The 26454-nt window shown below is 60.9% G+C and overlaps 1 protein-coding gene across 1 annotated transcript in view; it reads right to left on the bottom strand.

Moving 5' to 3' along the window:
* Nucleotides 1-26454, bottom strand: part of LOC140389186 (uncharacterized) — a 94898-nt gene that overhangs the window by 34077 nt on the left and 34367 nt on the right. The window contains exons 6-7 of the mRNA XM_072473348.1: nucleotides 13746-13826; nucleotides 11786-11893 (exon numbers count right to left, since the gene is read on the bottom strand). Coding sequence (XP_072329449.1) covers nucleotides 11786-11893; nucleotides 13746-13826 — 189 coding nt within the window. The remainder of the gene's footprint in view (nucleotides 1-11785; nucleotides 11894-13745; nucleotides 13827-26454) is intronic.

Genomic DNA, 26454 nt, shown 5'->3' on the forward strand with positions numbered 1-26454 from the left:
CGCGGCTGGCGGACCGGGAATGCCGCCCAGGAAAACGCGGCTGGCGGACCGGAGAATGCCGCCCAGGAAAACGCGACTGGCGGATCGGGAAGGCCGCCGAGGAAAACGCGGCTGGCGGACCGGGAATGCCGCCCAGGGAAACGCGGCGGGCGGACCGGAGAATGCTGCCCAGGAAAACACGGCTGGAGGATCGGGAAGGCCGTCCAGGAAAATGCGGCTGGTGGACCGGGAATGCCGCCCAGGAAAACGCGACTGGCGGACCGGGAATGCCGCCCCAGGAAAACGCGGCTGGCGGACCGGGAATGCCGCCCAGGAAAACGCGGCTGGCGGACCGGAGAATGCCGCCCAGGAAAACGCGGCTGGCTGATCGGGAATGCCGCCCAGGAAAACGCGGCTGGCAGACCGGGAATGCCGCCCAGGAAAACGCGGCTGGCGGACCGGGAATGCCGCCCCAGGAAAACGCGGCTGGCAGACCGGGAATGCCGCCCAGGAAAACGCGGCTGGCGGACCGGGAATGCCGCCCCAGGAAAACGCGGCTGGCGGACTGGAGAATGCCGCCCAGGAAAACGCGGCTGGCGGACCGGGAATGCCGCCCAGGAAAACGCGGCTGTCGGACCGGGAATGCCGCCCAGGAAAACACAGCTGGCGGACCGGAGAATGCCGCCCAGGAAAACGCGGCTGGCGGACCGGGAATGCCGCCCAGGAAAACGCGGCTGTCGGACCGGAGAATGCCGCCCAGGAAAACGCGGCTGGCGGACCGGGAATGCCGCCCAGGAAAACGCGGCTGGCGGACCGGAGAATGCCGCCCAGGAAAACGCGGCTGGCGGATCGGGAAGGCCGCCGAGGAAAACGCGGCTGGCGGACCGGGAATGCCGCCCAGGGAAACGCGGCTGGCGGACCGGAGAATGCCGCCCAGGAAAACACAGCTCGCGGACCGGTATTGCCGCCCAGGAAAACGTGGCTGGCGGACCGGGAATGCCGCCCAGGAAAACGCGGCTGGCAGACCGGAGAATGCTGCCCAGGAAAACGCGGCTGGCAGATCGGGAATGCCGCCCAGGAAAACGCGGCTGGCGGATCGGGAAGGCCGTCCAGGAAAACGCGGATGGCGGACCGGAGATTGCTGCCCATGTAAACGCGGCTGGCGGATCGGGAATGCCGCCCAGGAAAACGCAGCTGGCGGACCGGGAATGCCGCCCCAGGAAAACGCGGCTGGCAGACCGGGAATACCGCCCAGGAAAATGCGGCTGGCGGACCGGGAATGCCGCCCAGGAAAACGCGGCTGGCGGACCGGAGAATGCCGCCCAGGAAAACGCGGCTGGCGGATCGGGAAGGCCGCCGAGGAAAACGCGGCTGGCGGACCGGGAATGCCGCCCAGGGAAACGCGGCTGGCGGACCGGAGAATGCCGCCCAGGAAAACACAGCTGGCGGACCGGGAATGCCGCCCAGGAAAACGCGGCTGGCAGACCGGAGAATGCTGCCCAGGAAAACACAGCTGGCGGATCGGGAATGCCGCCCAGGAGAACGCGGCTGGCGGACCGGGCATGCCGTCCAGGAAAACGCGGCTTGCGGATCGGGAAGGCCGCCCAGGAAAAGGCGGCTGGCGGACCGGGAATGCCGCTCAGGGAAACGCGGCTGGCGGACTGGAGAATGCCGCCCAGGAAAATGCGGCTGGCGGACCGGGAATGTCGCCCAGGAAAACGCGACTGGCGGACCGGGAATGCCGCCCCAGGAAAACGCGGCTGGCGGACCGGAGAATGAGGCCCAGGAAAACGCGGCTGGCGGACCGGGAATGCCGCCGAGGAAAACGCGGCTGTTGGACCGGAGAATGCCACCCTGGAAAACGCGGCTGGCGGACCGGGAATGCCGCCCAGGAAAACGCGGCTGGCGGACCGGAGAATGCTGCCCAGGAAAACACAGCTGGCGAATCGGGAAGGCCGTCCAGGAAAATGCGGCTGGTGGACCGGGAATGCCGCCCAGGAAAACGCGACTGGCGGACCGGGAATGCCGCCCAAGGAAAACGCGGCTGGCGGACCGGGAATGCCGCCCAGGAAAACGCGGCTGGCGCACCGGAGAATGCCGCCCAGGAATACGCGGCTGGCTGATCGGGAATGCCGCCCAGGAAAACGCGGCTGGCAGACCGGGAATGCCGCCCAGGAAAACGCGGCTGGCGGACCGGGAATGCCGCCCCAGGAAAACGCGGCTGGCAGACCGGGAATGCCGCCCAGGAAAACGCGGCTGGCGGACCGGGAATGCCGCCCAGGAAAACGCAGCTGGCGGATCGGGAATGCCGCCGAGGAAAACGCGGCTGGCAGACCGGGAATGCCGCCGAGGAAAACGCGGCTGGCGGACCGGGAATGCCGCCCAGGAAAACACAGCTGGCGGATCGGGAATGCCGCCCAGGAGAACGCGGCTGGCGGACCGGGCATGCCGTCCAGGAAATCGCGGCTTGCGGATCGGGAAGGCCGCCCAGGAAAAGGCGGCTGGCGGACCGGGAATGCCGCCCAGGGAAACGCGGCTGGCGGACCGGAGAATGCCGCCCAGGAAAATGCGGCTGGCGGACCGGGAATGCCGCCCAGGAAAACGCGACTGGCGGACCGGGAATGCCGCCCCAGGAAAACGCGGCTGGCGGACCGGGAATGCCGCCCAGGAAAACGCGGCTGGCGGACCGGAGAATGCCGCACAGGAAAACGCGGCTGGCTGATCGGGAATGCCGCCCAGGAAAACGCGGCTGGCAGATCGGGAATGCCGCCCAGGAAAACGCGGCTGGCGGACCAGGAATGCCGCCCCAGGAAAACGCGGCTGGCGGACCGGAGAATGCCGCCCAGGAAAACGCGGCTGGCGGACCGGGAATGCCGCCCAGGAAAACGCGGCTGTCGGACAGGGAATGCCGCCCAGGAAAACACAGCTGGCGGACCGGAGAATGAGGCCCAGGAAAACGCGGCTGGCGGACCGGGAATGCCGCCCAGGAAAACGCGGCTGGCGGACCGGAGAATGCCGCCCAGGAAAACGCACTGGCGGATCGGGAAGGCCGGCCAGGAAAACGCAGCTGGCGGATCGGGAATGCCGCCGAGGAAAACGCGGCTGGCAGACCGGGAATGCCGCCGAGGAAAACGCGGCTGGCAGACCGGAGAATGCTGCCCAGGAAAACACGGCTGGCGAATCGGGAAGGCCGTCCAGGAAAATGCGGCTGGTGGACCGGGAATGCCGCCCAGGAAAACGCGACAGGCGGACCGGGAATGCCGCCCAAGGAAAACGCGGCTGGCGGACCGGGAATGCCGCCCAGGAAAACGCGGCTGGCGCACCGGAGAATGCCGCCCAGGAATACGCGGCTGGCTGATCGGGAATGCCGCCCAGGAAAACGCGGCTGGCAGACCGGGAATGCCGCCCAGGAAAACGCGGCTGGCGGACCGGGAATGCCGCCCCAGGAAAACGCGGCTGGCAGACCGGGAATGCCGCCTAGGAAAACGCGGCTGGCGGGCCGGGAATGCCGCCCAGGAAAACGCAGCTGGCGGATCGGGAATGCCGCCGAGGAAAACGCGGCTGGCAGACCGGGAATGCCGCCGAGGAAAACGCGGCTGGCGGACCGGGAATGCCGCCCAGGAAAACACAGCTGGCGGATCGGGAATGCCGCCCAGGAGAACGCGGCTGGCGGACCGGGCATGCCGTCCAGGAAATCGCGGCTTGCGGATCGGGAAGGCCGCCCAGGAAAAGGCGGCTGGCGGACCGGGAATGCCGCCTAGGGAAACGCGGCTGGCGGACCGGAGAATGCCGCCCAGGAAAATGCGGCTGGCGGACCGGGAATGCCGCCCAGGAAAACGCGACTGGCGGACCGGGAATGCCGCCCCAGGAAAACGCGGCTGGCGGACCGGGAATGCCGCCCAGGAAAACGCGGCTGGCGGACCGGAGAATGCCGCACAGGAAAACGCGGCTGGCTGATCGGGAATGCCGCCCAGGAAAACGCGGCTGGCAGATCGGGAATGCCGCCCAGGAAAACGCGGCTGGCGGACCAGGAATGCCGCCCCAGGAAAACGCGGCTGGCGGACCGGAGAATGCCGCCCAGGAAAACGCGGCTGGCGGACCGGGAATGCCGCCCAGGAAAACGCGGCTGTCGGACAGGGAATGCCGCCCAGGAAAACACAGCTGGCGGACCGGAGAATGAGGCCCAGGAAAACGCGGCTGGCGGACCGGGAATGCCGCCAAGGAAAACGCGGCTGGCGGACCGGAGAATGCCACCCTGGAAAACGCGGCTGGCGGACCGGGAATGCCGCCCAGGAAAACGCGGCTGGCGGACCGGAGAATGCCGCCCAGGAAAACGCGACTGGCGGATCGGGAAGGCCGCCGAGGAAAACGCGGCTGGCGGACCGGGAATGCCGCCCAGGGAAACGCGGCGGGCGGACCGGAGAATGCTGCCCAGGAAAACACGGCTGGAGGATCGGGAAGGCCGTCCAGGAAAATGCGGCTGGTGGACCGGGAATGCCGCCCAGGAAAACGCGACTGGCGGACCGGGAATGCCGCCCCAGGAAAACGCGGCTGGCGGACCGGGAATGCCGCCCAGGAAAACGCGGCTGGCGGACCGGAGAATGCCGCCCAGGAAAACGCGGCTGGCTGATCGGGAATGCCGCCCAGGAAAACGCGGCTGGCAGACCGGGAATGCCGCCCAGGAAAACGCGGCTGGCGGACCGGGAATGCCGCCCCAGGAAAACGCGGCTGGCAGACCGGGAATGCCGCCCAGGAAAACGCGGCTGGCGGACCGGGAATGCCGCCCCAGGAAAACGCGGCTGGCGGACTGGAGAATGCCGCCCAGGAAAACGCGGCTGGCGGACCGGGAATGCCGCCCAGGAAAACGCGGCTGTCGGACCGGGAATGCCGCCCAGGAAAACACAGCTGGCGGACCGGAGAATGCCGCCCAGGAAAACGCGGCTGGCGGACCGGGAATGCCGCCCAGGAAAACGCGGCTGTCGGACCGGAGAATGCCGCCCAGGAAAACGCGGCTGGCGGACCGGGAATGCCGCCCAGGAAAACGCGGCTGGCGGACCGGAGAATGCCGCCCAGGAAAACGCGGCTGGCGGATCGGGAAGGCCGCCGAGGAAAACGCGGCTGGCGGACCGGGAATGCCGCCCAGGGAAACGCGGCTGGCGGACCGGAGAATGCCGCCCAGGAAAACACAGCTCGCGGACCGGTATTGCCGCCCAGGAAAACGTGGCTGGCGGACCGGGAATGCCGCCCAGGAAAACGCGGCTGGCAGACCGGAGAATGCTGCCCAGGAAAACGCGGCTGGCAGATCGGGAATGCCGCCCAGGAAAACGCGGCTGGCGGATCGGGAAGGCCGTCCAGGAAAACGCGGATGGCGGACCGGAGATTGCTGCCCATGTAAACGCGGCTGGCGGATCGGGAATGCCGCCCAGGAAAACACAGCTGGCGGACCGGAGAATGCCGCCCAGGAAAACGCGGCTGGCGGACCGGGAATGCAGCCCAGGAAAACGCGGCTGGCGGAACGGGAATGCCGCCCAGGAAAACGCGGCTGGCAGATCGGGAATGCCGCCCAGTAAAACGCGGCTGGCGGACCGGGAATGCCGCCCCAGGAAAACGCGGCTGGCGGACCGGGAATGCCGCCCAGGAAAACGTGGCTGGCGGACCGGGAATGCCGCCCAGGAAAACGCGGCTGGCGGACCGGAGAATGCTGCCCAGGAAAATGCGGCTGGCGGACCGGAGAATGCTGCCCAGGAAAACGCGGCTGGCGGATCGGGAATGCCGCCCAGGAAAACACAGCTGGCGGACCGGAGAATGCCGCCCAGGAAAACGCGGCTGGCGGACCGGGAATGCCGCCCAGGAAAGCACAGCTGGCGGACCGGAGAATGCCGCCCAGGAAAACGCGGCTGGCGGACCGGGAATGCCGCCCAGGAAAACGCGGCTGGCGGACCGGGAATGCCGCCCCAGGAAAACACAGCTGGCGGACCGGAGAATGCCGCCCAGGAAAACGCGGCTGGCGGACCGGGAATGCCGCCCAGGAAAACGCGGCTGGCGGACCTGGAATGCCGCCCCAGGAAAACGCGGCTGGCGGACCGGGAATGCCGCCCAGGAAAACGTGGCTGGCGGACCGGGAATGCCGCCCAGGAAAACGCGGCTGGCGGACCGGAGAATGCCGCCCAGGAAAACGCGGCTGGCGGACCGGGATTGCCGCCCAGGAAAACGTGGCTGGCGGACCGGGAATGCCGCCCAGGAAAACGCGGCTGGCGGACCGGAGAATGCCGCCCAGGAAAACGCGGCTGTCGGACCGGGAATGCCGCCCCAGGAAAACGCGGCTGGCGAACGGAGAATGCCGCCAAGGAAAACGCGGCTGGCGGATCGGGAAGGCCGCCGAGGAAAACGCGGCTGGCGGACCGGGAATGCCGCCCAGGGAAACGCGGCTGGCGGACCGGAGAATGCCGCCCAGGAAAACACAGCTGGCGGACCGGTATTGCCGCCCAGGAAAACGTGGCTGGCGGACCGGGAATGCCGCCCAGGAAAACGCGGATGGCGGACCGGAGATTGCTGCCCATGTAAACGCGGCTGGCGGATCGGGAATGCCGCCCAGGAAAACACAGCTGGCGGACCGGAGAATGCCGCCCAGGAAAACGCGGCTGGCGGACCGGGAATGCAGCCCAGGAAAACGCGGCTGGCGGAACGGGAATGCCGCCCAGGAAAACGCGGCTGGCAGATCGGGAATGCCGCCCAGTAAAACGCGGCTGGCGGACCGGGAATGCCGCCCCAGGAAAACGCGGCTGGCGGACCGGGAATGCCGCCCAGGAAAACGTGGCTGGCGGACCGGGAATGCCGCCCAGGAAAACGCGGCTGGCGGACCGGAGAATGCTGCCCAGGAAAATGCGGCTGGCGGACCGGAGAATGCTGCCCAGGAAAACGCGGCTGGCGGATCGGGAATGCCGCCCAGGAAAACACAGCTGGCGGACCGGAGAATGCCGCCCAGGAAAACGCGGCTGGCGGACCGGGAATGCCGCCCAGGAAAGCACAGCTGGCGGACCGGAGAATGCCGCCCAGGAAAACACGGCTGGCGGACCGGGAATGCCGCCCAGGAAAACGCGGCTGGCGGACCGGGAATGCCGCCCCAGGAAAACACAGCTGGCGGACCGGAGAATGCCGCCCAGGAAAACGCGGCTGGCGGACCGGGAATGCCGCCCAGGAAAACGCGGCTGGCGGACCTGGAATGCCGCCCCAGGAAAACGCGGCTGGCGGACCGGGAATGCCGCCCAGGAAAACGTGGCTGGCGGACCGGGAATGCCGCCCAGGAAAACGCGGCTGGCGGACCGGAGAATGCCGCCCAGGAAAACGCGGCTGGCGGACCGGGATTGCCGCCCAGGAAAACGTGGCTGGCGGACCGGGAATGCCGCCCAGGAAAACGCGGCTGGCGGACCGGAGAATGCCGCCCAGGAAAACGCGGCTGTCGGACCGGGAATGCCGCCCCAGGAAAACGCGGCTGGCGAACGGAGAATGCCGCCAAGGAAAACGCGGCTGGCGGACCGGGAATCCCGCCGAGGGAAACGCGGCTGGCGGATCGGAGAATGCTGCCCAGGAAAACGCGGCTGGCGGATCGGGAATGCCGCCCAGTAAAACGCGGCTGGCGGACCGGGAATGTCGCACAGGAAAACGCGGCTGGCGGACCGGGAATGCAGCCCAGGAAAACGCGGCTGGCGGACCGGGAATGTCGCACAGGAAAACGCGGCTGGCAGATCGGGAATGCCGCCCAGGAAAACACAGCTGGCGGACCGGAGAATGCCGCCCAGGAAAACGCGGCTGGCAGACCGGGAATGCCGCCCAGGAAAACACAGCTAGCGGACCGGAGAATGCCGCCCAGGAAAACGCGGCTGGCGGACCGGGAATGCCGCCCAGGAAAACGTGGCTGGCGGACCGGGAATGCCGCCCAGGAAAACGCGGCTGGCGGACCGGAGAATGCTGCCCAGGAAAATGCGGCTGGCAGACCGGAGAATGCCGCCCAGGAAAACGCGGCTGGCTGATCGGGAATGCCGCCCAGGAAAACGCGGCTGTCGGACCGGGAATGCTGCCCCAGGAAAACGCGGCTGGCAGAACGGAGAATGCCGCCAAGGAAAACGCGGCTGGCGGACCGGGAATGCCGCCGAGGAAAACGCGGCTGGTGGACAGGAGAATGCCGCCCAGGAAAACGCGGCTGGCGGATCGGGAATGCCGCCCAGGAAAACGCGGCTGGCGGATCGGAGAATGCCGCCCAGGAAAACGCGGCTGGCGGACCGGGAATGCCGCCCAGGAAAACGCGGCTGGCGGACCAGAGAATGCCACCCAGGAGAACACGGCTGGCGGACCGGAGAATGCCGCCCAGGCAAATGCGGCTGGCGGATCGGGAATGCCGCCCAGGAAAACGCGGCTGGCGGATCGGAGAATGCCGCCCAGGAAAACGCGGCTGGCGGACCGGGAATGCCGCCCAGGAAAACGCGGCTGGCAGATCAGGAATGCGCCCAGGAAATCACGGCTGGCGGACCGGAGAATGCCGCCCAGGAAAACACGGCTGGCAGATCAGGAAGGCCGCCCAGGAAAACGCGGCTGGCGGACCGGGAATGCCGCCCAGGAAAACGCGGCTGGCGGATCGGGAAGGCCGCACAGGAAAACGCGGCTGGCGGATCGGAGAATGCCGCCCAGAAAAACGCGGCTGGCGGACCGGGAATGCCGCCCAGTAAAACGCGGCTGGCGGATCGGGAATGCCGCCCAGGAAAACGCGGCTGGCGGATCGGGAAGGCCGCCCAGTAAAACGCGGCTGGCGGATCGGGAATGCCGCCCAGGAAAACGCGGCTGGCGGATCGGGAAGGCCGCCCAGGAAAACGCGGCTGGCGGACCGGGAATGCCACCTGTGAAACGCGGCTGGCGGACCGGAGAATGCCGCCCAGGAAAACGCGGCTGGCGGACCGGGAATGCCGCCCAGGAAAACGCGGCTGGCGGACCGGGAATGCCGCCCAGGAAAAAGCGGCTGGCGGATCGGGAAGGCCGCCCAGGAAAACGCGGCTGGCGGACCGGGAATGCCACCCAGGAAAACTCGGCTGGCGGATCGGGAAGGCCGCACAGGAAAACGCGGCTGGCGGATCGGAGAATGCCGCCCAGGAAAACGCGGCTGGCGGACCGGGAATGCCGCACAGGAAAACGCGGCTGTCGGACCAGGAATGCGCCCAGGAAATCACGGCTGGTGGACCGGAGAATGCCGCCCAGGAAAACGCGGCTGGCGGACCGGGAATGCCGCCCAGGAAAACGCGGCTGGCGGACCGGGAATGCCGCCCAGGAAAACGCGGCTGGCGGACCGGGAATGCCGCCCAGGAAAACGCGGCTGGCGGACCGGGAATGCCGCCCAGGAAAACGTGGCTGGCGGATCGGAGAATGCCGCCCAGGAAAACGCGGCTGGCGGACCGGGAATGCCGCCCAGGAAAACGCGGCTGGCGGACCGGGAATGCTGCCCAGGAAAACGCGGCTGGCGGACCGGGAATGCCGCCCAGGAAAACGTGGATGGCGGACCGGGAATGCCGCCCAGGAAAACGCGGCTGGCGGACCGGGAATGCCGCCCAGAAAAACGCGGCTAGCGGATCGGAGAATGCCGCCCAGGAAAACGCGGCTGGCAGACCGGGAATGCCGCCCAGGAAAACGTGGCTGGCGGATCGGAGAATGCCGCCCAGGAAAACGCGGCTGGCGGACCGGGAATGCCGCCCAGGAAAACGCGGCTGGCGGACCGGGAATGCTGCCCAGGAAAACGCGGCTGGCGGACCGGGAATGCCGCCCAGGAAAACGTGGATGGCGGACCGGGAATGCCGCCCAGGAAAACGCGGCTGGCGGACCGGGAATGCCGCCCAGAAAAACGCGGCTAGCGGATCGGAGAATGCCGCCCAGGAAAACGCGGCTGGCGGACCGGGAATGCCGCCCAGGAATACGCGGCTGGCGGACTGAGAATGCCGCCCAGGAAAATGCGGCTGTCGGACCGGGAATGCCGCCCAGGAAAACGCGGCTGGCGGACCGGGAATGCCACCCAGGAAAACGCGGCTGGCAGACCGGGCATGCCGTCCAGGAAAACCCGGCTGGCTGATCGGGAATGCCGCCCAGGAAAACGCGGCTGGCGGACCGGGAATGCCGCCCAGGAAAACGCGGCTGGCAGACTGGAGAATGCCGCCCAGGAAAACGCGGCTGGCGGACCGGGAATGCCACCCAGGAAATGCGGCTGGCGGACCGGGAATGCCGCCCAGGAAAACGCGGCTGGTGGACCGGGGAATGCCGCCCAGGAAAACGCGGCTGGCGGACTGGAGAATGCCGCCCAGGAAAACGCGGCTGGCGGACTGGGAATGCCACCCAGGAAAACCCGGCTGGCTGATCGGGAATGCCGCCCAGGAAAACGCGGCTGGCGGAACTGGAATGCCGCCCAGGAAAACGCGGCTGGCGGACCAGGAATGCCACCCAGGAAAACGCGGCTGGCGGACCGGGAATGCCGCCCAGGAAAACGCGGCTGGTGGACCGGGGAATGCCGCCCAGGAAAACGCGGCTGGTGGACCGGGGAATGCCGCCCAGGAAAACGCGGCTGGCTGACCGGAGAATGCCGCCCAGGAAAACGCGGCTGGCGGACCGGGAATGCCGCCCAGGAAAACGCGGCTGGCGGACCGGGAATGCCGCCCAGGAAAACGCGGCTGGCGGACCGGGAATGCCTCCCAGGAAAACGCGGCTGTCGGACCGGGAATGCCTCCCAGGAAAACGCGGCTGGCGGATCGGAGAATGCCGCCCAGGAAAACGCAGCTGGCGGACCGGGAATGCTGCCCAGGAAAACGCGGCTGGCGGACCGGGGAATGCTGCCCACAGTGTTTTGGCCTCAAATGCTTTCTGTGGTAAAGATTTCCACAGGCCGACCACTCTCTAGGTGAGGAAATTTCTCCTCATCTCTGTCCGAAATGGTCCACCCTGAATCCTCGGGCTGCGACCCCTGGTTCTGGACACACCCATCATTGGTAACGTCTTCCCTGCATCTACCCTGTCCAGTCCTGTTACAATTTTATAGTCTCTGTGAGATCCCTCCTCATTCTTCTGAACTCCAGCAAGAACAATCTTAACCTAGTCAATCTCTCCTCATATGACAGTCCCGCCATCCCTGGAATCAGTCTGGTAAACCTTCGCTGCTCTCCCTCGAGAGCAAGAACATCCTTCCTCAGAGAAGGAGACCAAAACTGCCCACAATACTCCAGGTGTGGCCTCACCAAGGCCCTGTACAATTGCAGCAACACATCCCTGCTCCTGTACTTCGGTACATGTGACAATAAATCAATCAATCAAACCCAAGGCTGGAATCGAACCCGGGTCCTGTGAGGCAGCAGTGCTAAACACCCTGCCGCCCCCAGTAGAATGAAGTGTTTTATATCTCCGGTATTGGGACAGTAGCTGTGGTGGAGCTGCTGGGAGGAATGGGCGTGAGGTGGAAGAATAGATATTGTTTTGAGAATTTCAATGAAGCTGCTGGATAGGATTGCGAGAACGGGTTTCCAGGCTAGGGCCTCACAGACGAAACAGGGGAGGTAGGCCCAATGGGCAGAACAAATGACGATTAGCGGGATGAGGCTTCACGAATGTGGCAGGTGCTGCAGCCCTGGACGTTTAACAGGCGTAAGTGGCTTAGTAATGGATATTTCATGGACAGCGATTGGCTGATAAAAGTTTAACATTGGGCAAAGGAGGGAGAAGGCAAATAATGGAGCAGAATATTCAACACAACTTCGCATTATTCAGCAGCAGAATCAACACTTACTGTATTTTACAAACGTGATGAATCCCATGCCTATAATAAAGACATATATCACCACTGACAAGGCGATAGTTCCGGAAATGTGACTGGAAGGGAGCTGGCACAGGTGGACTGCGGGGAAAGAATATTGTCTGTGAAATTAGTGAAGAATTCATAGTACTTTTTGTGATGAAGCTTGCATAGTTATTACTGACACAAAGGAATATATTGGGGAAGATAAGCAATAAATTGTTCCATGGTTATGTTTATAGTGTGCCAGTTGGTCGGTACATACGTTACACACAGGTGTGCAGTGTGGGACTCTGACGATAACAGGAATGACCAGATAAAACACTCACTGTCAAAACACAATATCCTTTGTATGGTTCAAACTAAAAATGCAGATGTAACACCCCCGTGCGCTCAACGTTATTTCCGAACCACCAAAATAGGCGTGATTGGGGGTGTTGAAGAGCTAAACACCCATGGTCAACATTAATGACAACCGTCGAGAGGCCATGGTGGGTGGCACTGGTAGTACAGTGGTTAACACTGTTGCCAGGGACCCGGGTTCGATTCCCGGCTTGGCTCACTGTCTGTGCGGAGTCTGCACCTTCTCCCCCGTGTGTGCGTGGGTTTCCTCCGGGTGCTCCGGTTTCCCCCCACAGTCCAAAGACGTGCAGGTTAGGTGGATTGGTCAGGCTAATTTGCCCTGTAGGGTACAAACGTTGGGTGGGGTTGCTGGCTTGTGGGGATATGATGCAAGTGTGGGCTTGGGTTGGGTGCTCTTTCAGGGGCCGGTGTAAACTCGATGGGCCCAATGGCCTCCTTCGGCACTGTAAACTCTGCGATTCTATGGTCTTCTTATGTGGAGAGTTTGAGTAGTTTGGGCCTGTACACATTGAGGAGACTGAGAGGCGACCTTATTGAGACATATCAGATTCTCAGGGGGCTTGACAGGAGAGATGCCGAGGGGATGTTTCCCCTTGTGGGAGAGTCTAGGACCAGAGGGCAGAATCTCAGAGTGAGGGGGTTAGAGAGTACTCAGAGAGAGAATAAGGGAATACGCACAAGCTACTTGGAGTCGGAGGAGAGAAATCACATGGAAAGTCTTGCTGATTTTTATGGGATAGGCCAATTTCTGCCCTCTGCTCCTGTAATAACCCTCACAAGTCGCACGGGGATGACCCAATTGCTCTCCTTGTGGGGCTCGTGGGATGTGAGCTTCCCCCATTGAGGGGGCTCAGCAGCTGCCACCCATCAACCACAACAAAATAATTTTACAGGATGTGGTGTCGCTGGGTAGACCAGCATTTATTCCCCATCCCTAATTGCCCCTTGACAAGGTGGTGATGAGCTGCTGTCTTGAAGCCGCTGCAGTCCCCGAGGTCTAGGTACACCCACCGTGCTGTTAGGGAGGGAGCTCCAGGATTTGGCGACACTGAAGGAACGGCCAATATATTTCCCAGTCGGGTTGGGGAGTGACTTGGAGGGGAACCTCCAGGTGGGGGTGATCCCAGGTATCTGCTGCTCTTGTCCTTCTAGATGGTGGTGGCCGTGGGTCTGGAAGGTGCTGCCTGAGGAACCTCGGTGAGTTCCCGCAGTAAATCTTGTCGATGGTGCACACGGCTGACACCGTCCATCGGGGGGGGAGGGAGGGAATGTTTGTGGAAGGGACGCCAATCAAGCGGGGCTGCTTTGTCCGGGATGGTGTCGAGCTGCTTGAGTGTTGGAGCTGATCTCATCCAGGCAAGTGGAGAGTTTCCCATCACACTCCTGACTTGTGCCTTGTAGATGGTGGACAGGCTGTGGGGGGGGTCAGGAGGTGAGTTACTCTCCGCAGGATTCCCAGCCTCTGACCTGCTCTGGTGGCCACAGTATTAATGTGGCTGGGTCCAGTTCAGTTTCTGATCAATGGGAACCCCCAGGATATTAGGAAAAAAACCTCAATCGCCTTACACTTTACTATCTCAGCAATACTTACTGCTATATTGTGCATTACAAATCGGGATGACGGAAATGACCACAGCCAGAAATCCATACACCAGGAAAAAATTCCGATGGACTGTGGACGAACCAAATTTGAAGACAAATGATAGGACATGGGAAGAGAACAGATACACGAGCTGACCTTTGTCTACCACAGTTTACTCAGAAACTAGGAGCAGGAGGGACCATTGGCCCCTGTGGGCATGCTCCGCAAGAGAACATGATCATGGCTGATCCTCCATTCCAACGCCACCCCCTCCCCACCTCCTCGCGCTCTTCCCTTACCCCTTGACCACCTTTAGAGTTTAGAAATTGGCTCTTTAAACATATTCAGTGACTCGGACTCGGCAGCTTTGTGGGTCGAAGGTTTCACACGTTCATCGCACTCTGGGTGGGGCCGTTTCTCCTCAGCTCAGTCCCGTATCCTGAGAGTGTGATCCCCCTTATTCTAGACACCCCCTCCCTCACCCCCCACCCCCACCAGCTGAGGATACAACATCCCTGCATCCAGTCTGTATGGTCCTGGCTTCTTTTGACTTGGTATCGGAAGAATCCCAAATTCCTGTGGCGTTGACACTCTCTCACCATGCCAGGAGGGGAACATAAGAACATAAGAACTAGGAGCAGGAGTAGGCCATATGGCCCCTCAAGCCTGCTCCACCATTCAATGAGATCATGGCTGATCTTTTGTGGACTCAGCTCCACTTTCCGGCCCGAACACCATAACCCTTAATCCCTTTATTCTTCAAAAAACTATCTTTATCTTAAAAACATTTAATGAAGGAGCCTCAACTGCTTCACTGGGCAAGGAATTCCATAGATTCACAACCCTTTGGGTGAAGAAGTTCTTCCTAAACTCCGTCCTAAATCTACTTCCCCTTATTTTGAGGCTATGCCCCCTAGTTCTGCTTTCACCCGCCAGTGGAAACAACCTGCCCGCATCTATCCTATCTATTCCCTTCATAATTTTATATGTTTCTCTAAGATCCCCCCTCATCCTTCTAAATTCCAACGAGTACAGTCCCAGTCTACTCAACCTCTCCTCGTAATCCAACCCCTTCAGCTCTGCGATTAACCTAGTGAATCTCCTCTGCACACCCTCCAGTGCCAGTACGTCCTTTCTCAAGTAAGGAGACCAAAACTGAACACAATACTCCAGGTGTGGCCTCACTAACACCGTATACAATTGCAGCATAACCTCCTTAGTCTTAAACTCCATCCGTCTAACAATGAAGGACAAAATTCCATTTGCCTTCTTAATCACCTGTTGCACCTGTAAACCAACTTTTTGCGACTCATGCACTAGCACACCCAGGTCTCTCTGCACAGCAGCATGTTTCAATATTTTACCATTTAAATAATAATCCCTTTTGCTGTTATTCCTACCAAAATGGATAACCTCACATTTGTCAGCATTGTATTCCATCTGCCAGACCATAGCCCATTCACTTAGCCAATCCAAATCCCTCTGCAGGCTTCCAGTATCCTCTGCACTTTTTGCTTTACCACTCATCTTAGTGTCGTCTGCAAACTTGGACACATTGCCCTTGGTCCCCAACTCCAAATCATCTATGTAAATTGTGAACAGTTGTGGGCCCAACAGTGATCCCTGAGGGACACCACTAGCTACTGATTGCCAACCAGTGAAACACCCATTAATCCCCACTCTTTGCTTTCTATTAATTAACCAATCCTCTATCCATGCTACTACTTTCCCCTTAATGCCATGCATCTTTATCTTATGCAGCAACCTTTTGTGTGGCACCTTGTCAAAGGCTTTCTGGAAATCCAGATATACCACTTCCATTGGCTCCCCGTTATCTACCGCACTGGTAATGTCCTCAAAATATTCCACTAAATTAGTTAGGCACAACCTGCCCTTTATGAACCCATGCTGCGTCTGCCCAATGAGACAATTTCCATCCAGATGCCTCGCTATTTCTTCCTTGATGATAGATTCCAGCATCTTCCCTACTACCGAAGTTAAGCTCATTGGCCTATAATTACCCGCTTTCTGCCTACCTCATTTTTTAAACAGTGGTGTCACGTTTGCTAATTTCCAATCCGCCGGGACCACCCCAGAGTCTAGTGAATTTTGGTAAATTATCACTAGTGCATTTGCAATTTCCCTAGCCATCTCTTTTGGTACTCTGGGATGCATTCCATCAGGGCCAGGAGACTTGTATACCTTTAGCCCCATTAGCTTGCCCATCACTACCTCCTTAGTGATAACAATCATCTCAAGGTCCTCACCTGTCATAGCCTCATTTCCATCAGTCACTGGCATGTTATTTGTGTCTTCCACTGTGAAGACCGACCCAAAAAACCTGTTCAGTTCCTCAGCCATTTCCTCATCTCCCATTATTAAATCTCCCTTCTCATCCTCTAAAGGACCAATATTTACCTGAGCCACTCTTTTTTGTTTTATATGTTTGTAGAAACTTTTACTATCTGTTTTTATATTCTGAGCAAGTTTACTCTCATAATCTATGTTACTCTTTATAGCTTTTTTAGTAGCTTTCTGTTGCCCCCTAAAGTTTTCCCAGTCCTCTAGTCTCGCACTGATCTTTGCTACTTTGTATGTTTTTTCCTTCAATTTGATACTCTCCCTTATTTCCTTAGATATCCACGGTCGATTTTCCCTCATTCTACCGTCCTTCCTTTTTGTTGGTATAAACCTTTGCTGGGCACTGTGAAAAATCACTTGGAAGGTTCTCCACTGTTCCTCAACTGTTTCACCATAAAGTCTTTGCTCCCAGTCTTAGCTAGTTCTTCTCTCTTCCCATTGTATTCTCCTTTGTTTAAGCACAAAACACTAGTGTTTGATTTTACCTTCTCACCCTCCATCTGTATTTTAAATGCCACCATATTGTGATTGCTCCTTCCAAGAGGATCCCTAACTATGAGATCATGATTCAATCCTGTCTCATTACACAGGACCAGATCTAGGACCGCTTGTTCCCTCGTAGGTTCCATTACATACTGTTCTAGGAAACTATCGCGGATACATTCTATAAACTCCTCCTCAAGGCTGCCTTGACCGACCTGGTTAAACCAATCAACATGTAGATTAAAATCCCCCATGATAACTGCTGTACCATTTCTACATGCATCAGTTATCTCTTTGTTTATTGCCTGCCCCACCATAATGTTACTATTTGGTGGCCTATAGATTACTCCTATCAGTGACTTTTTCGCCTTACTATTCCTGATTTCCACCCAAATGGATTCAACCTTATCCTCCATCGCACCAATGTCATCCCTTACTGTTGTCCGGATGTCATCCTTAAATAACAGAGCTACACCACCTCCCTTACCATCCACTCTGTCCTTCCGAATAGTTTGATACCCTCGGATATTTAGCTCCCAGTCGTGACCATCCTTTAACCATGTTTCAGTCATGGCGACTGAATCATGACTTTAATCATGACTATGATTTAGTGGCCATGACTGAAACATGGTTAAAGGATGGTCACGCAACATTCCAACCAATGGCAGGCCCCCCTGCGCCCACCAAAAACCCAAGCCGGCTTTCCACCTCTGCAACTCCCTGGCTAACGGTGAATTCCACGACTCCATTTGCATTAATCCAAGTCAGGAACAAACCGCACCTTGAAAATCTTGGGTGTTGCTCTGGAACTCAGCCACACGGATCGTGAACACCTGAAAAGGGTGGTAGAAAAGGGCAAGGCCAGAGCAATCAATATGCGGATTCTCGCGGGCAGGATCTGCGGGATCCAGTGCACGCCCTCCTCATACAGCTCCCCACTGTAGGGGGCGGACACACCTCACACTGTCCTCAGCACAGCCCAAGTGAACAAAGATTGGGACTGGAATCGGCGGCTGTACAATGGCTCCCAGTCCTGATATCCCAGCGCCGGACATGGGCAGCAAGGAAAAGTGTTGATAGGGTTTGACCACGTTTGGGCTGCGATAACCCCCCGAAGGGCGTGAGCAATCACTCATTGACCTCCGTGTGGAGCTCGTGAAGTACGGATTCCCATGGTAACGGGCTGGGAGTTTCCGTTAGACCCGTACTGGGAGTTCCCGTTAGTCCCGGTTTGGGAGTTCCCGTTAGTCCCAGGCTGAGAGTTCCCGTTAGTCCCGGGCTGGGAGTTCCCGTTAGTCCCGGGCTGGGAGTTCCCGTTAGTCCCGGGCTGGGAGTTCCTGTTAGTCCCGGGCTGGAAGTTCCCGTTAGTCCCGGGCTGGGAGTTCTCATTAGTCCCGGGCTGCGAGTTCCCGTTAGTCCCGGGCTGGCAGTTCCTGTTAGTCCCGGACTGAGAGTTCCCGTTAGTCCCGGGCTGGGAGTTCCTGTTAGTCCCGGGCTGGGAGTTCCCCTTAGTCCCGGGCTGGGAGTTCCCGTTAGTCCCGGGCTGGGAGTTCCCGTTAGTCCCGGGCTGGGAGTTCCTGTTAGTCCCGGGCTGGAAGTTCCCGTTAGTCCCGGGCTGGGAGTTCTCATTAGTCCCGGGCTGCGAGTTCCCGTTAGTCCCGGGCTGGCAGTTCCTGTTAGTCCCGGACTGAGAGTTCCCGTTAGTCCCGGGCTGGGAGTTCCTGTTAGTCCCGGGCTGGGAGTTCCTGGTAGTCCTGGACTGGGAGTTCCTGTTAGTCCCGGACTGGGAGTTCCCGTTCCCGGACTGGGAGTTCCCGTTCGCGGGCTGGGTGTTCCTGTTAGTCCCGGACTGGGAGTTCCCGTTAGTCCCGGACTGGGAGTTCCTGGTAGTCCTGGGCTGGGAGTTCCTGTTAGTCCGGGGCTGGGAGTTCCTGTTAGTCCCGAACTGGGAGTTCCTGTTAGTCGCGGACTGGGAGTTCCTGTTAGTCCCGGGCTGGGAGGTCCCGTTAGTCCCGGGCTGGGAGTTCCCGTTAGCCCCGGATTTGGAGTTCCCGTTAGTCCCGGACTGGGAGTTCCCGTTAGTCCCGGATATGGAGTTCCCGTTAGTCCCGGGCTGGGAGTTCCCGTTAGTCCCGGGCTGGGAGTTCCCGTTAGTCACGGACTGGGAGTTCCTGTTAGTCCCGGACTGGGAGTTCCTGTTAGTCCCGGGCTGGGAGTTCCTGTTAGTCCCGGGCTGGGAGTTCCTGGTAGTCCTGGACTGGGAGTTCCTGTTAGTCCCGGACTGGGAGTTCCCGTTCCCGGACTGGGAGTTCCCGTTCGCGGGCTGGGTGTTCCTGTTAGACCCGGACTGGGAGTTCCCGTTAGTCCCGGACTGGGAGTTCCTGGTAGTCCTGGGCTGGGAGTTCCTGTTAGTCCTGAACTGGGAGTTCCTGTTAGTCGCGGACTGGGAGTTCCCGTTAGTCCCGGACTGGGAGTTCCTGTTAGTCCCGGGCTGGGAGGTCCCGTTAGTCCCGGACTGGGAGTTCCTGTTAGTCCCGGACTGGGAGTTCCCGTTAGTCCCGGACTGGGAGTTCCTGTTAGTCCCGGGCTGGGAGTTCCCGTTAGTCCCGGACTGGGAGTTCCTGGTAGTCCTGGGCTGGGAGTTCCTGTTAGTCCGGGGCTGGGAGTTCCTGTTAGTCCCGAACTGGGAGTTCCTGTTAGTCGCGGACTGGGAGTTCCCGTTAGTCCTGGGCTGGGAGTTCCTGTTAGTCCCGGGCTGGGAGGTCCCGTTAGTCCCGGGTTGGGAGTTCCCGTTAGTCCCGGGCTGGGAGTTCCCGTTAGTCCCGGACTGGGAGTTCCCGTTAGTCCCGGGCTGGGAGTTCCCGTTAGTCACGGTCTGGGAGTTCCCGTTAGCCCCAGGCTGGGAGTTCCTGTTAGTCCCGGACTGGGAGTTCCATTTAGACCCGGACTGGGAGTTCCTGGTAGTCCGGGGCTGGGAGTTCCTGTTAGTCCCGAACTGGGAGTTCCTGTTAGTCCGGGGCTGGGAGTTCCTGTTAGTCCGGGGCTGGGAGTCCCTGTTAGTCCCGAACTGGGAGTTCCTGTTAGTCCGGGGCTGGGAGTTCCTGTTAGTCTCGGGCTGGGAGTTCCTGTTAGTCCCGAACTGGGAGTTCCTGTTAGTCCCGGACTGCGAGGTCCCGTTAGTCCCGGGTTGGGAGTTCCCGTTAGTCCCGGGCTGGGAGTTCCCGTCAGTCCCGGGCTGGGAGTTCCCGTTAGTCCCGGATTTGGAGTTCCCGTTAGTCCCGGACTGGGAGTTCCCGTTAGTCCCGGGCTGGGAGTTCCCGTTAGTCCCGGGCTGGGAGTTCCCGTTAGTCCCGGGCTGGGAGTTCCCGTTAGCCCCGGGCTGGGAGTTCCTGTTAGTCCCGGGCTGGGAGTTCCCGTTAGTCACGGTCTGGGAGTTCCCGTTAGCCCCGGGCTGGGAGTTCCCGTTAGTCACGGTCTGGGAGTTCCCGTTAGCCCCGGGCTGGGAGTTCCTGTTAGCCCCGGGCTGGGAGTTCCTGTTAGTCCCGGGCTGGGGGTTCCCGTTAGTCCCGGACTGGGAGTTCCTGGTAGTCCTGGGCTGGGAGTTCCTGTTAGTCCGGGGCTGGGAGTCCCTGTTAGTCCCGAACTGGGAGTTCCTGTTAGTCCCTGGCTGGGAGTCCTGTTAGTCCCGGACTGGGAGTTCCCGTTAGTCCCGGGCTGGGAGTTCCAGTTAGTCCCGGGCTGGGAGTTCCCGTTAGTCCCGGATTTGGAGCTCCCGTTAGTCCCGGACTGGGAGTTCCCGTTAGTCCCGGGCTGGGAGTTCCCGTTAGTCACGGTCTGGGAGTTCCCGATAGCCCCGGGCTGGGAGTTCCTGTTAGTACCGGGCTGGGAGCTCCTGTTAGTCCCGGGTTGGGAGCTCCTGTTAGTCCCAGGCTGGGAGTTTCCGATAGTCCCGGGCTGGGAGTTCCTGTTAGTCCCGGGCTGGGAGTTCCCGTTAGTCCTGGACTGGGAGTTCCTGTTAGTCCCGGGCTGGGAGTTCCCGTTAGTCCCGGACTGGGAGTTCCTGGTAGTCCTGGGCTGGGAGTTCCTGTTAGTCCGGGGCTGGGAGTCCCTGTTAGTCCCGAACTGGGAGTTCCTGTTAGTCGCGGACTGGGAGTTCCTGTTAGTCCCGGGCTGGGAGGTCCCGCTAGTCCCGGGTTGGGAGTTCCCGTTAGTCCCGGGCTGGGAGTTCCAGTTAGTCCCGGGCTGGGAGTTCCCGTTAGTCCCGGATTTGGAGTTCCCGTTAGTCCCGGACTGGGAGTTCCCGTTAGTCCCGGGCTGGGAGTTCCCGTTAGCCACGGTCTGGGAGTTCCCGATAGCCCCGGGCTGGGAGTTCCTGTTAGTCCCGGGCTGGGAGTTCCTGTTAGTCCCGGGCTGGGAGTTCCTGTTAGTCCCAGGCTGGGAGTTTCCGATAGTCCCGGGCTGGGAGTTCCTGTTAGTCCCGGGCTGGGAGTTCCCGTTAGTCCTGGACGGGGAGTTCCGGTTAGACCCGGACTGGGAGATCCTGTTAGTCCCGGGCTGGGAGTTCCTGTTCCCGGATTGGGAGTTCCCGTTAGTCCCGGGCTGGGAGTTCCTGTTAGTCCCGGACTGGGAGTTCCTGTTAGTCCCGGTCTGGGAGTTCCTGTTAGTCGCGGTCTGGGAGTTCCTGTTAGTCCTTGGCTGGGAGTTCCCGTTCCCGGACTGGGAGTTCCTGTTAGTCCCGGACTGGGAGTTCCCGTTAGTCCCGGACTGGGAGTTCCCGTTAGTGCCGGGCTGGAAGTTCCTGTTAGTCCCGGACTGGGAGTTCCCATTAGTCCCGGGCTGGGAGTTTCTGTTAGTCCCGGACAGGGTGTTCCCGTTAGTCCCGGACTGGGAGTTCCCGTTAGTGCCGGGCTGGAAGTTCCTGTTAGTCCCGGGCTGGGAGTTCCTGTTAGTCCCGGGCTGGGAGTTCCTGTTAGTCCCGGGCTGGGAGTTCCCGTTAGTCCCGGGCTGGCAGTTCCTGTTAGTCCCGGGCTGGGAGTTCCTGTTAGTCCCGGGCTGGGAGTTCCCGTTTGTCCCGGGCTGGGAGTTCCCGTTCCCGGACTGGGAGTTCCCGTTAGTGCCGGGCTGGGAGTTTCCGTTAGTCCCGGACTGGGAGTTCCCGTTAGTCCCGGGCTGGGAGTTCCTGTTAGTCCCGGGCTGGGAGTTCCCGTTTGTCCCGGGCTGGGAGTTCCCGTTCCCGGACTGGGAGTTCCCGTTAGTGCCGGGCTGGGAGTTTCCGTTAGTCCCGGACTGGGAGTTCCCGTTAGTCCCGGGCTGGAAGTTCCTGTTAGTCCCGGGCTGGGAGTTTCTGTTAGTCCCGAACTGGGAGTTCCTGTTAGTCCCGGGCTGGGAGTTCCCGTTAGTCCCGGGCTGGGAGTTCCTGTTAGTCCCGGACTGGGAGTTCCCGTTAGTCCCGGGCTGGGAGTTCCTGTTAGTCCCGGGCTGGGAGTTTCCGATAGTCCCGGGCTGGGAGTTCCTGTTAGTCCCGGGCTGGGAGTTTCCGATAGTCCCGGGCTGGGAGTTCCTGTTAGTCCCGGGCTGGGAGTTCCTGTTAGTCCCGGGCTGGGAGTTTCCGATAGTCCCGGGCTGGGAGTTCCTGTTAGTCCCGGGCTGGGAGTTTTTGTTAGTCCCGGGCTGGGAGTTCCCGTTAGTCCCGGGCTGGGAGTTCCCGTTTGTCCCGGGCTGGGAGTTCCCGTTCCCGGACTGGGAGTTCCCGTTAGTGCCGGGCTGGGATTTTCCGTTAATCCCGGGCTGGGAGTTCCTGTTAGTCCCGGGCTGGGAGTTTCCGTTAGTCCCGGACTGGGAGTTCCTGTTAGTCCCGGACTGGGAGTTCCCGTTAGTCCCGGGCTGGGAGTTCCCGTTAGTCCCGGGCTGGGAGTTCCTGGTTAGTCCCGGGCTGGGAGTTCCTGTTAGTCCCGGGCTGGGAGTTCCCGTTAGTCCCGGGCTGGGAGTTCCCGTTTGTCCCGGGCTGGGAGTTCCTGGTTAGTCCCGGGTTGGGAGTTCCTGTTAGTCCCGGGCTGGGAGTTGCTGTTTATCCCGGGCTGGGAGTTCCCGTTTGTCCCGGGCTGGGAGTTCCTGGTTAGTCCCGGGCTGGGAGTTCCTGTTAGTCCCGGGCTGGGAGTTCCTATTAGTCCCGGGCTGGGAGTTCCCGTTTGTCCCGGGCTGGGAGATCCCGTTAGTCCCGGGCTGGGAGTCCCAGTTTGTGCCGGACTGGGAGTTTCCGATAGTCCCGGGCTGGGAGTTCCTGTTAGTCCCGGGCTGGGAGTTCTCGTTAGCCCCGGGCTGGGAGTTCCTGTTAGTCCCGGGCTGGGAGATCCCGTTAGTCCCGGGTTGGGAGTTCCTGTTAGTCCCGGGCTGGGAGTTCCTGTTAGTCCCGGGCTGGGAGTTCCTGTTAGTCCCGGGCTGGGAGTTCCCGTTAGTCCCGGGTTGGGAGTTCCTGTTTGTCCCGGGCTGCGAGTTCCTGTTAGTCCCGGGCTGGGAGTTTCCGATAGTCCCGGGCTGGGAGTTCCTGTTAGTCCCGGGCTGGGAGATCCCGTTTGTGCCGGGCTGGGAGTTCCTGTTAGTCCCGGGCTGGGAGTTCCCGTTAGTCCCGGGTTGGGAGTTCCCGTTAGTCCCGGGCTGGGAGTTCCTGTTAGTCCCGGGCTGGGAGTTCCCGTTAGTCCCGGGCTGGGAGTTCCTGTTCGTCCCGGGCTGGGAGTTCCCGTTAGTCCCGGGCTGGGAGTTCCCGTTAGTCCCGGACTGGGAGCTTCCGTTAGTCCCGGGCTGGGAGTTCCTGTTAGTCCCGGGCTGGCAGTTCCCGTTAGTCCTGGTTTGGAGTTTCTGTTCGTCCCGGACTGGGAGTTCCTGTTAGTCCCGGACTGGGTGTTCCCAGACTGGGAGTTCCCGTTAGTCCCGGACTGGGAGTTCCCAGACTGGGAGTTCCCGTTAGTCCCGGGCTGGGAGTTCCCGTTAGTCCCGGGCTGGGAGTTCCCGTTCCCGGGCTGGGAGTTTCCGTTAGTCCCGGACTGGGAGTTCCCGTTCCCGGACTGGGAGTTCCCATTAGTCCCAGGCTGGGAGTTCCTGTTAGTCCTGGACTGGGAGTTCCTGTTAGTCCCGGACTGGGAGTTCCGGTTAGTCACGGACTGGGAGTTCCTGTTAGTCCCGGGCTGGGAGTTCCCGTTCCCATTTTGGGAGTTCCCGTTAGTCCCGGGCTGGGAGTTCCTGTTAGTCCCGGACTGGGAGGTCCTGTTAGTCCCGGACTGGGAGTTCCGGTTAGTCCTGAACTGGGAGTTCCTGTTAGTCCCGGGCTGGGAGTTCCCGTTCCCGGACTGGGAGTTCCTGTTAGTCCCGGGCTGGGAGTTCCTGTTAGTCCGGGACTGGGAGTTCCCGTTCCCGGACTGGGAGTTCCCGTTAGTGCCGGGCTGGGAGTTTCTGTTAGTCCCGGACTGGGAGTTCCCGTTCCCGGACTGGGACTTCCCGTTAGTCCCGGGCTGGGAGTTCCTGTTAGTCCCGGACTGGGAGTTCCCGTTCCCGGACTGGGAGTTCCCGTTAGTGCCGGGCTGGGTGTTCCTGTTTGACCCGGACTGGGAGTTCCCGTTCCCGGACTGGGAGTTCCCGTTAGTCCCGGGCTGGGAGTTTCTGTTAGTACCGGGCTGGGAGATCCTGTTAGACCCGGGCTCGGAGTTCCTGTTAGTCCCGGGCTGGCAGTTCCGGTTAGTCCCGAACTGGGAGTTCCCGTTAGTCCCGGGCTGGGAGTTCCTGTTAGTCCCGGGCTTGGAGTTCCCATTAGTCCCGGGCTGGCAGTTCCGGTTAGTCCCGAACTGGGAGTTCCCATTCGTCCTGGACTGGGAGTTCCTGTTAGTCCCGGGCTGGGAGTTCCCGTTAGTCCCGGGCTGGCAGTTCCGGTTAGTCCCGAACTGGGAGTTCCCATTAGTCCTGGACTGGGAGTTCCCGTTAGTCCCGGACTGGGAGATCCCGTTAGTCCCGGGCTGGGAGCTCCCGTTCGTCCTGGGCTAGGTGTTGCTGTTAGTCCCGGGCTGGGAGTTGATGTTAGTCCCGGGCTGGGAGTTCCTGTTAGTCCCGGGCTGGGAGTTCCCGTTAGTCCCGGGTTGGGAGTTCCTGTTAGTCCCGGGCTGGGAGTTCTCGTTAGTCCCTGACTGGGAGTTCCGGTTAGTCACGGTCTGGGAGTTCCTGTTAGTCCCGGGCTGGGAGTTCCCGTTAGTCCCGGGTGGGGAGTTCCTGTTTGTCCCGGGCTGGGAGTTCCTGTTAGTCCCGGGCTGGGAGTTTCCGATAGTCTCGGGCTGGGAGTTCCTGTTAGTCCCGGGCTGGGAGATCCCGTTTGTGCCGGGCTGGGAGTTCCTGTTAGTCCCGGGCTGGGAGTTCCCGTTAGTCCCGGGTTGGGAGTTCCCGTTAGTCCCGGGCTGGGAGTTCCTGTTAGTCCCGGGCTGGGAGTTCCCGTTAGTCCCGGGCTGGGAGTTCCTGTTAGTCCCGGGCTGGGAGTTCCCGTTAGTCCCGGGCTGGGAGTTCCCGTTCCCGGACTGGGAGTTCCTGTTAGTCCCGGGCTGGGAGTTCCTGTTAGTCCCGGACTGGGAGTTCCCGTTCCCGGACTGGGAGTTCCCGTTAGTGCCGGGCTGGGAGTTTCTGTTAGTCCCGGACCGGGAGTTCCCGTTCCCGGACTGGGACTTCCCGTTAGTCCCGGGCTGGGATTCCTGTTAGTCCCGGACTGGGAGTTCCCGTTTCCGGACTGGGAGTTCCCGTTAGTGCCCGGCTGGGTGTTCCTGTTTGTCCCGGACTGGGAGTTCCCGTTCCCGGACTGGGAGTTCCCGTTAGTCCCGGGCTGGGAGTTCCTGTTAGTCCCGGGCTGGGAGATCCTGTTAGACCCGGGCTCGGAGTTCCTGTTAGTCCCGGGCTGGCAGTTCCGGTTAGTCCCGAACTGGGAGTTCCCGTTAGTCCCGGGCTGGGAGTTCCTGTTAGTCCCGGGCTTGGAGTTCCCGTTAGTCCCGGGCTGGCAGTTCCGGTTAGTCCCGAACTGGGAGTTCCCATTAGTCCTGGACTGGGAGTTCCTGTTAGTCCCGGGCTGGGAGTTCCCGTTAGTCCCGGGCTGGCAGTTCCGGTTAGTCCCGAACTGGGAGTTCCCATTAGTCCTGGACTGGGAGTTCCCGTTAGTCCCGGACTGGGAGATCCCGTTAGTCCCGGGCTGGGAGCTCCCGTTAGTCCCGGGCTGGGAGTTCCTGTTAGTCCCGGGCTGGGAGTTCCCGTTAGTCCCGGGTTGGGAGTTCCTGTTAGTCCCGGGCTGGGAGTTCTCGTTAGTCCCGGACTGGGAGTTCCGGTTAGTCACGGTCTGGGAGTTCCTGTTAGTCCCGGGCTGGGAGTTCCCGTTAGTCCCGGGTTGGGAGTTCCTGTTTGTCACGGGCTGGGAGTTCCCGTTCCCGGACTGGGAGTTCCCGTTAGTCCCGGGCTGGGAGTTTCTGTTAGTCCCGGGCTGGGAGATCCTGTTAGACCCGGGCTCGGAGTTCCTGTTAGTCCCGGGCTGGCAGTTCCGGTTAGTCCCGAACTGGGAGTTCCCGTTACTCCCGGGCTGGGAGTTCCCGTTTCCGGACTGGGAGTTCCCGTTAGTCCCGGGCTCGGAGTTCCCGTTAGTCCCGGGCTGGCAGTTCCTGTGAGTCCCGAACTGGGAGTTCCCGTTAGTCCCGGGCTGGGAGTTCCCGTTAGCCCCGGGCTGGGAGTTCCTGTTAGCCCCGGGCTGGGAGTTCCCGTTAGTCACGGTCTGGGAGTTCCCGTTAGCCCCGGGCTGGGAGTTCCTGTTAGCCCCGGGCTGGGAGTTCCTGTTAGTCCCGGGCTGGGGGTTCCCGTTAGTCCC

This window comes from Scyliorhinus torazame, chromosome 14 (assembly GCF_047496885.1).
Source record: "Scyliorhinus torazame isolate Kashiwa2021f chromosome 14, sScyTor2.1, whole genome shotgun sequence".
Lineage (NCBI taxonomy): Eukaryota > Metazoa > Chordata > Chondrichthyes > Carcharhiniformes > Scyliorhinidae > Scyliorhinus > Scyliorhinus torazame.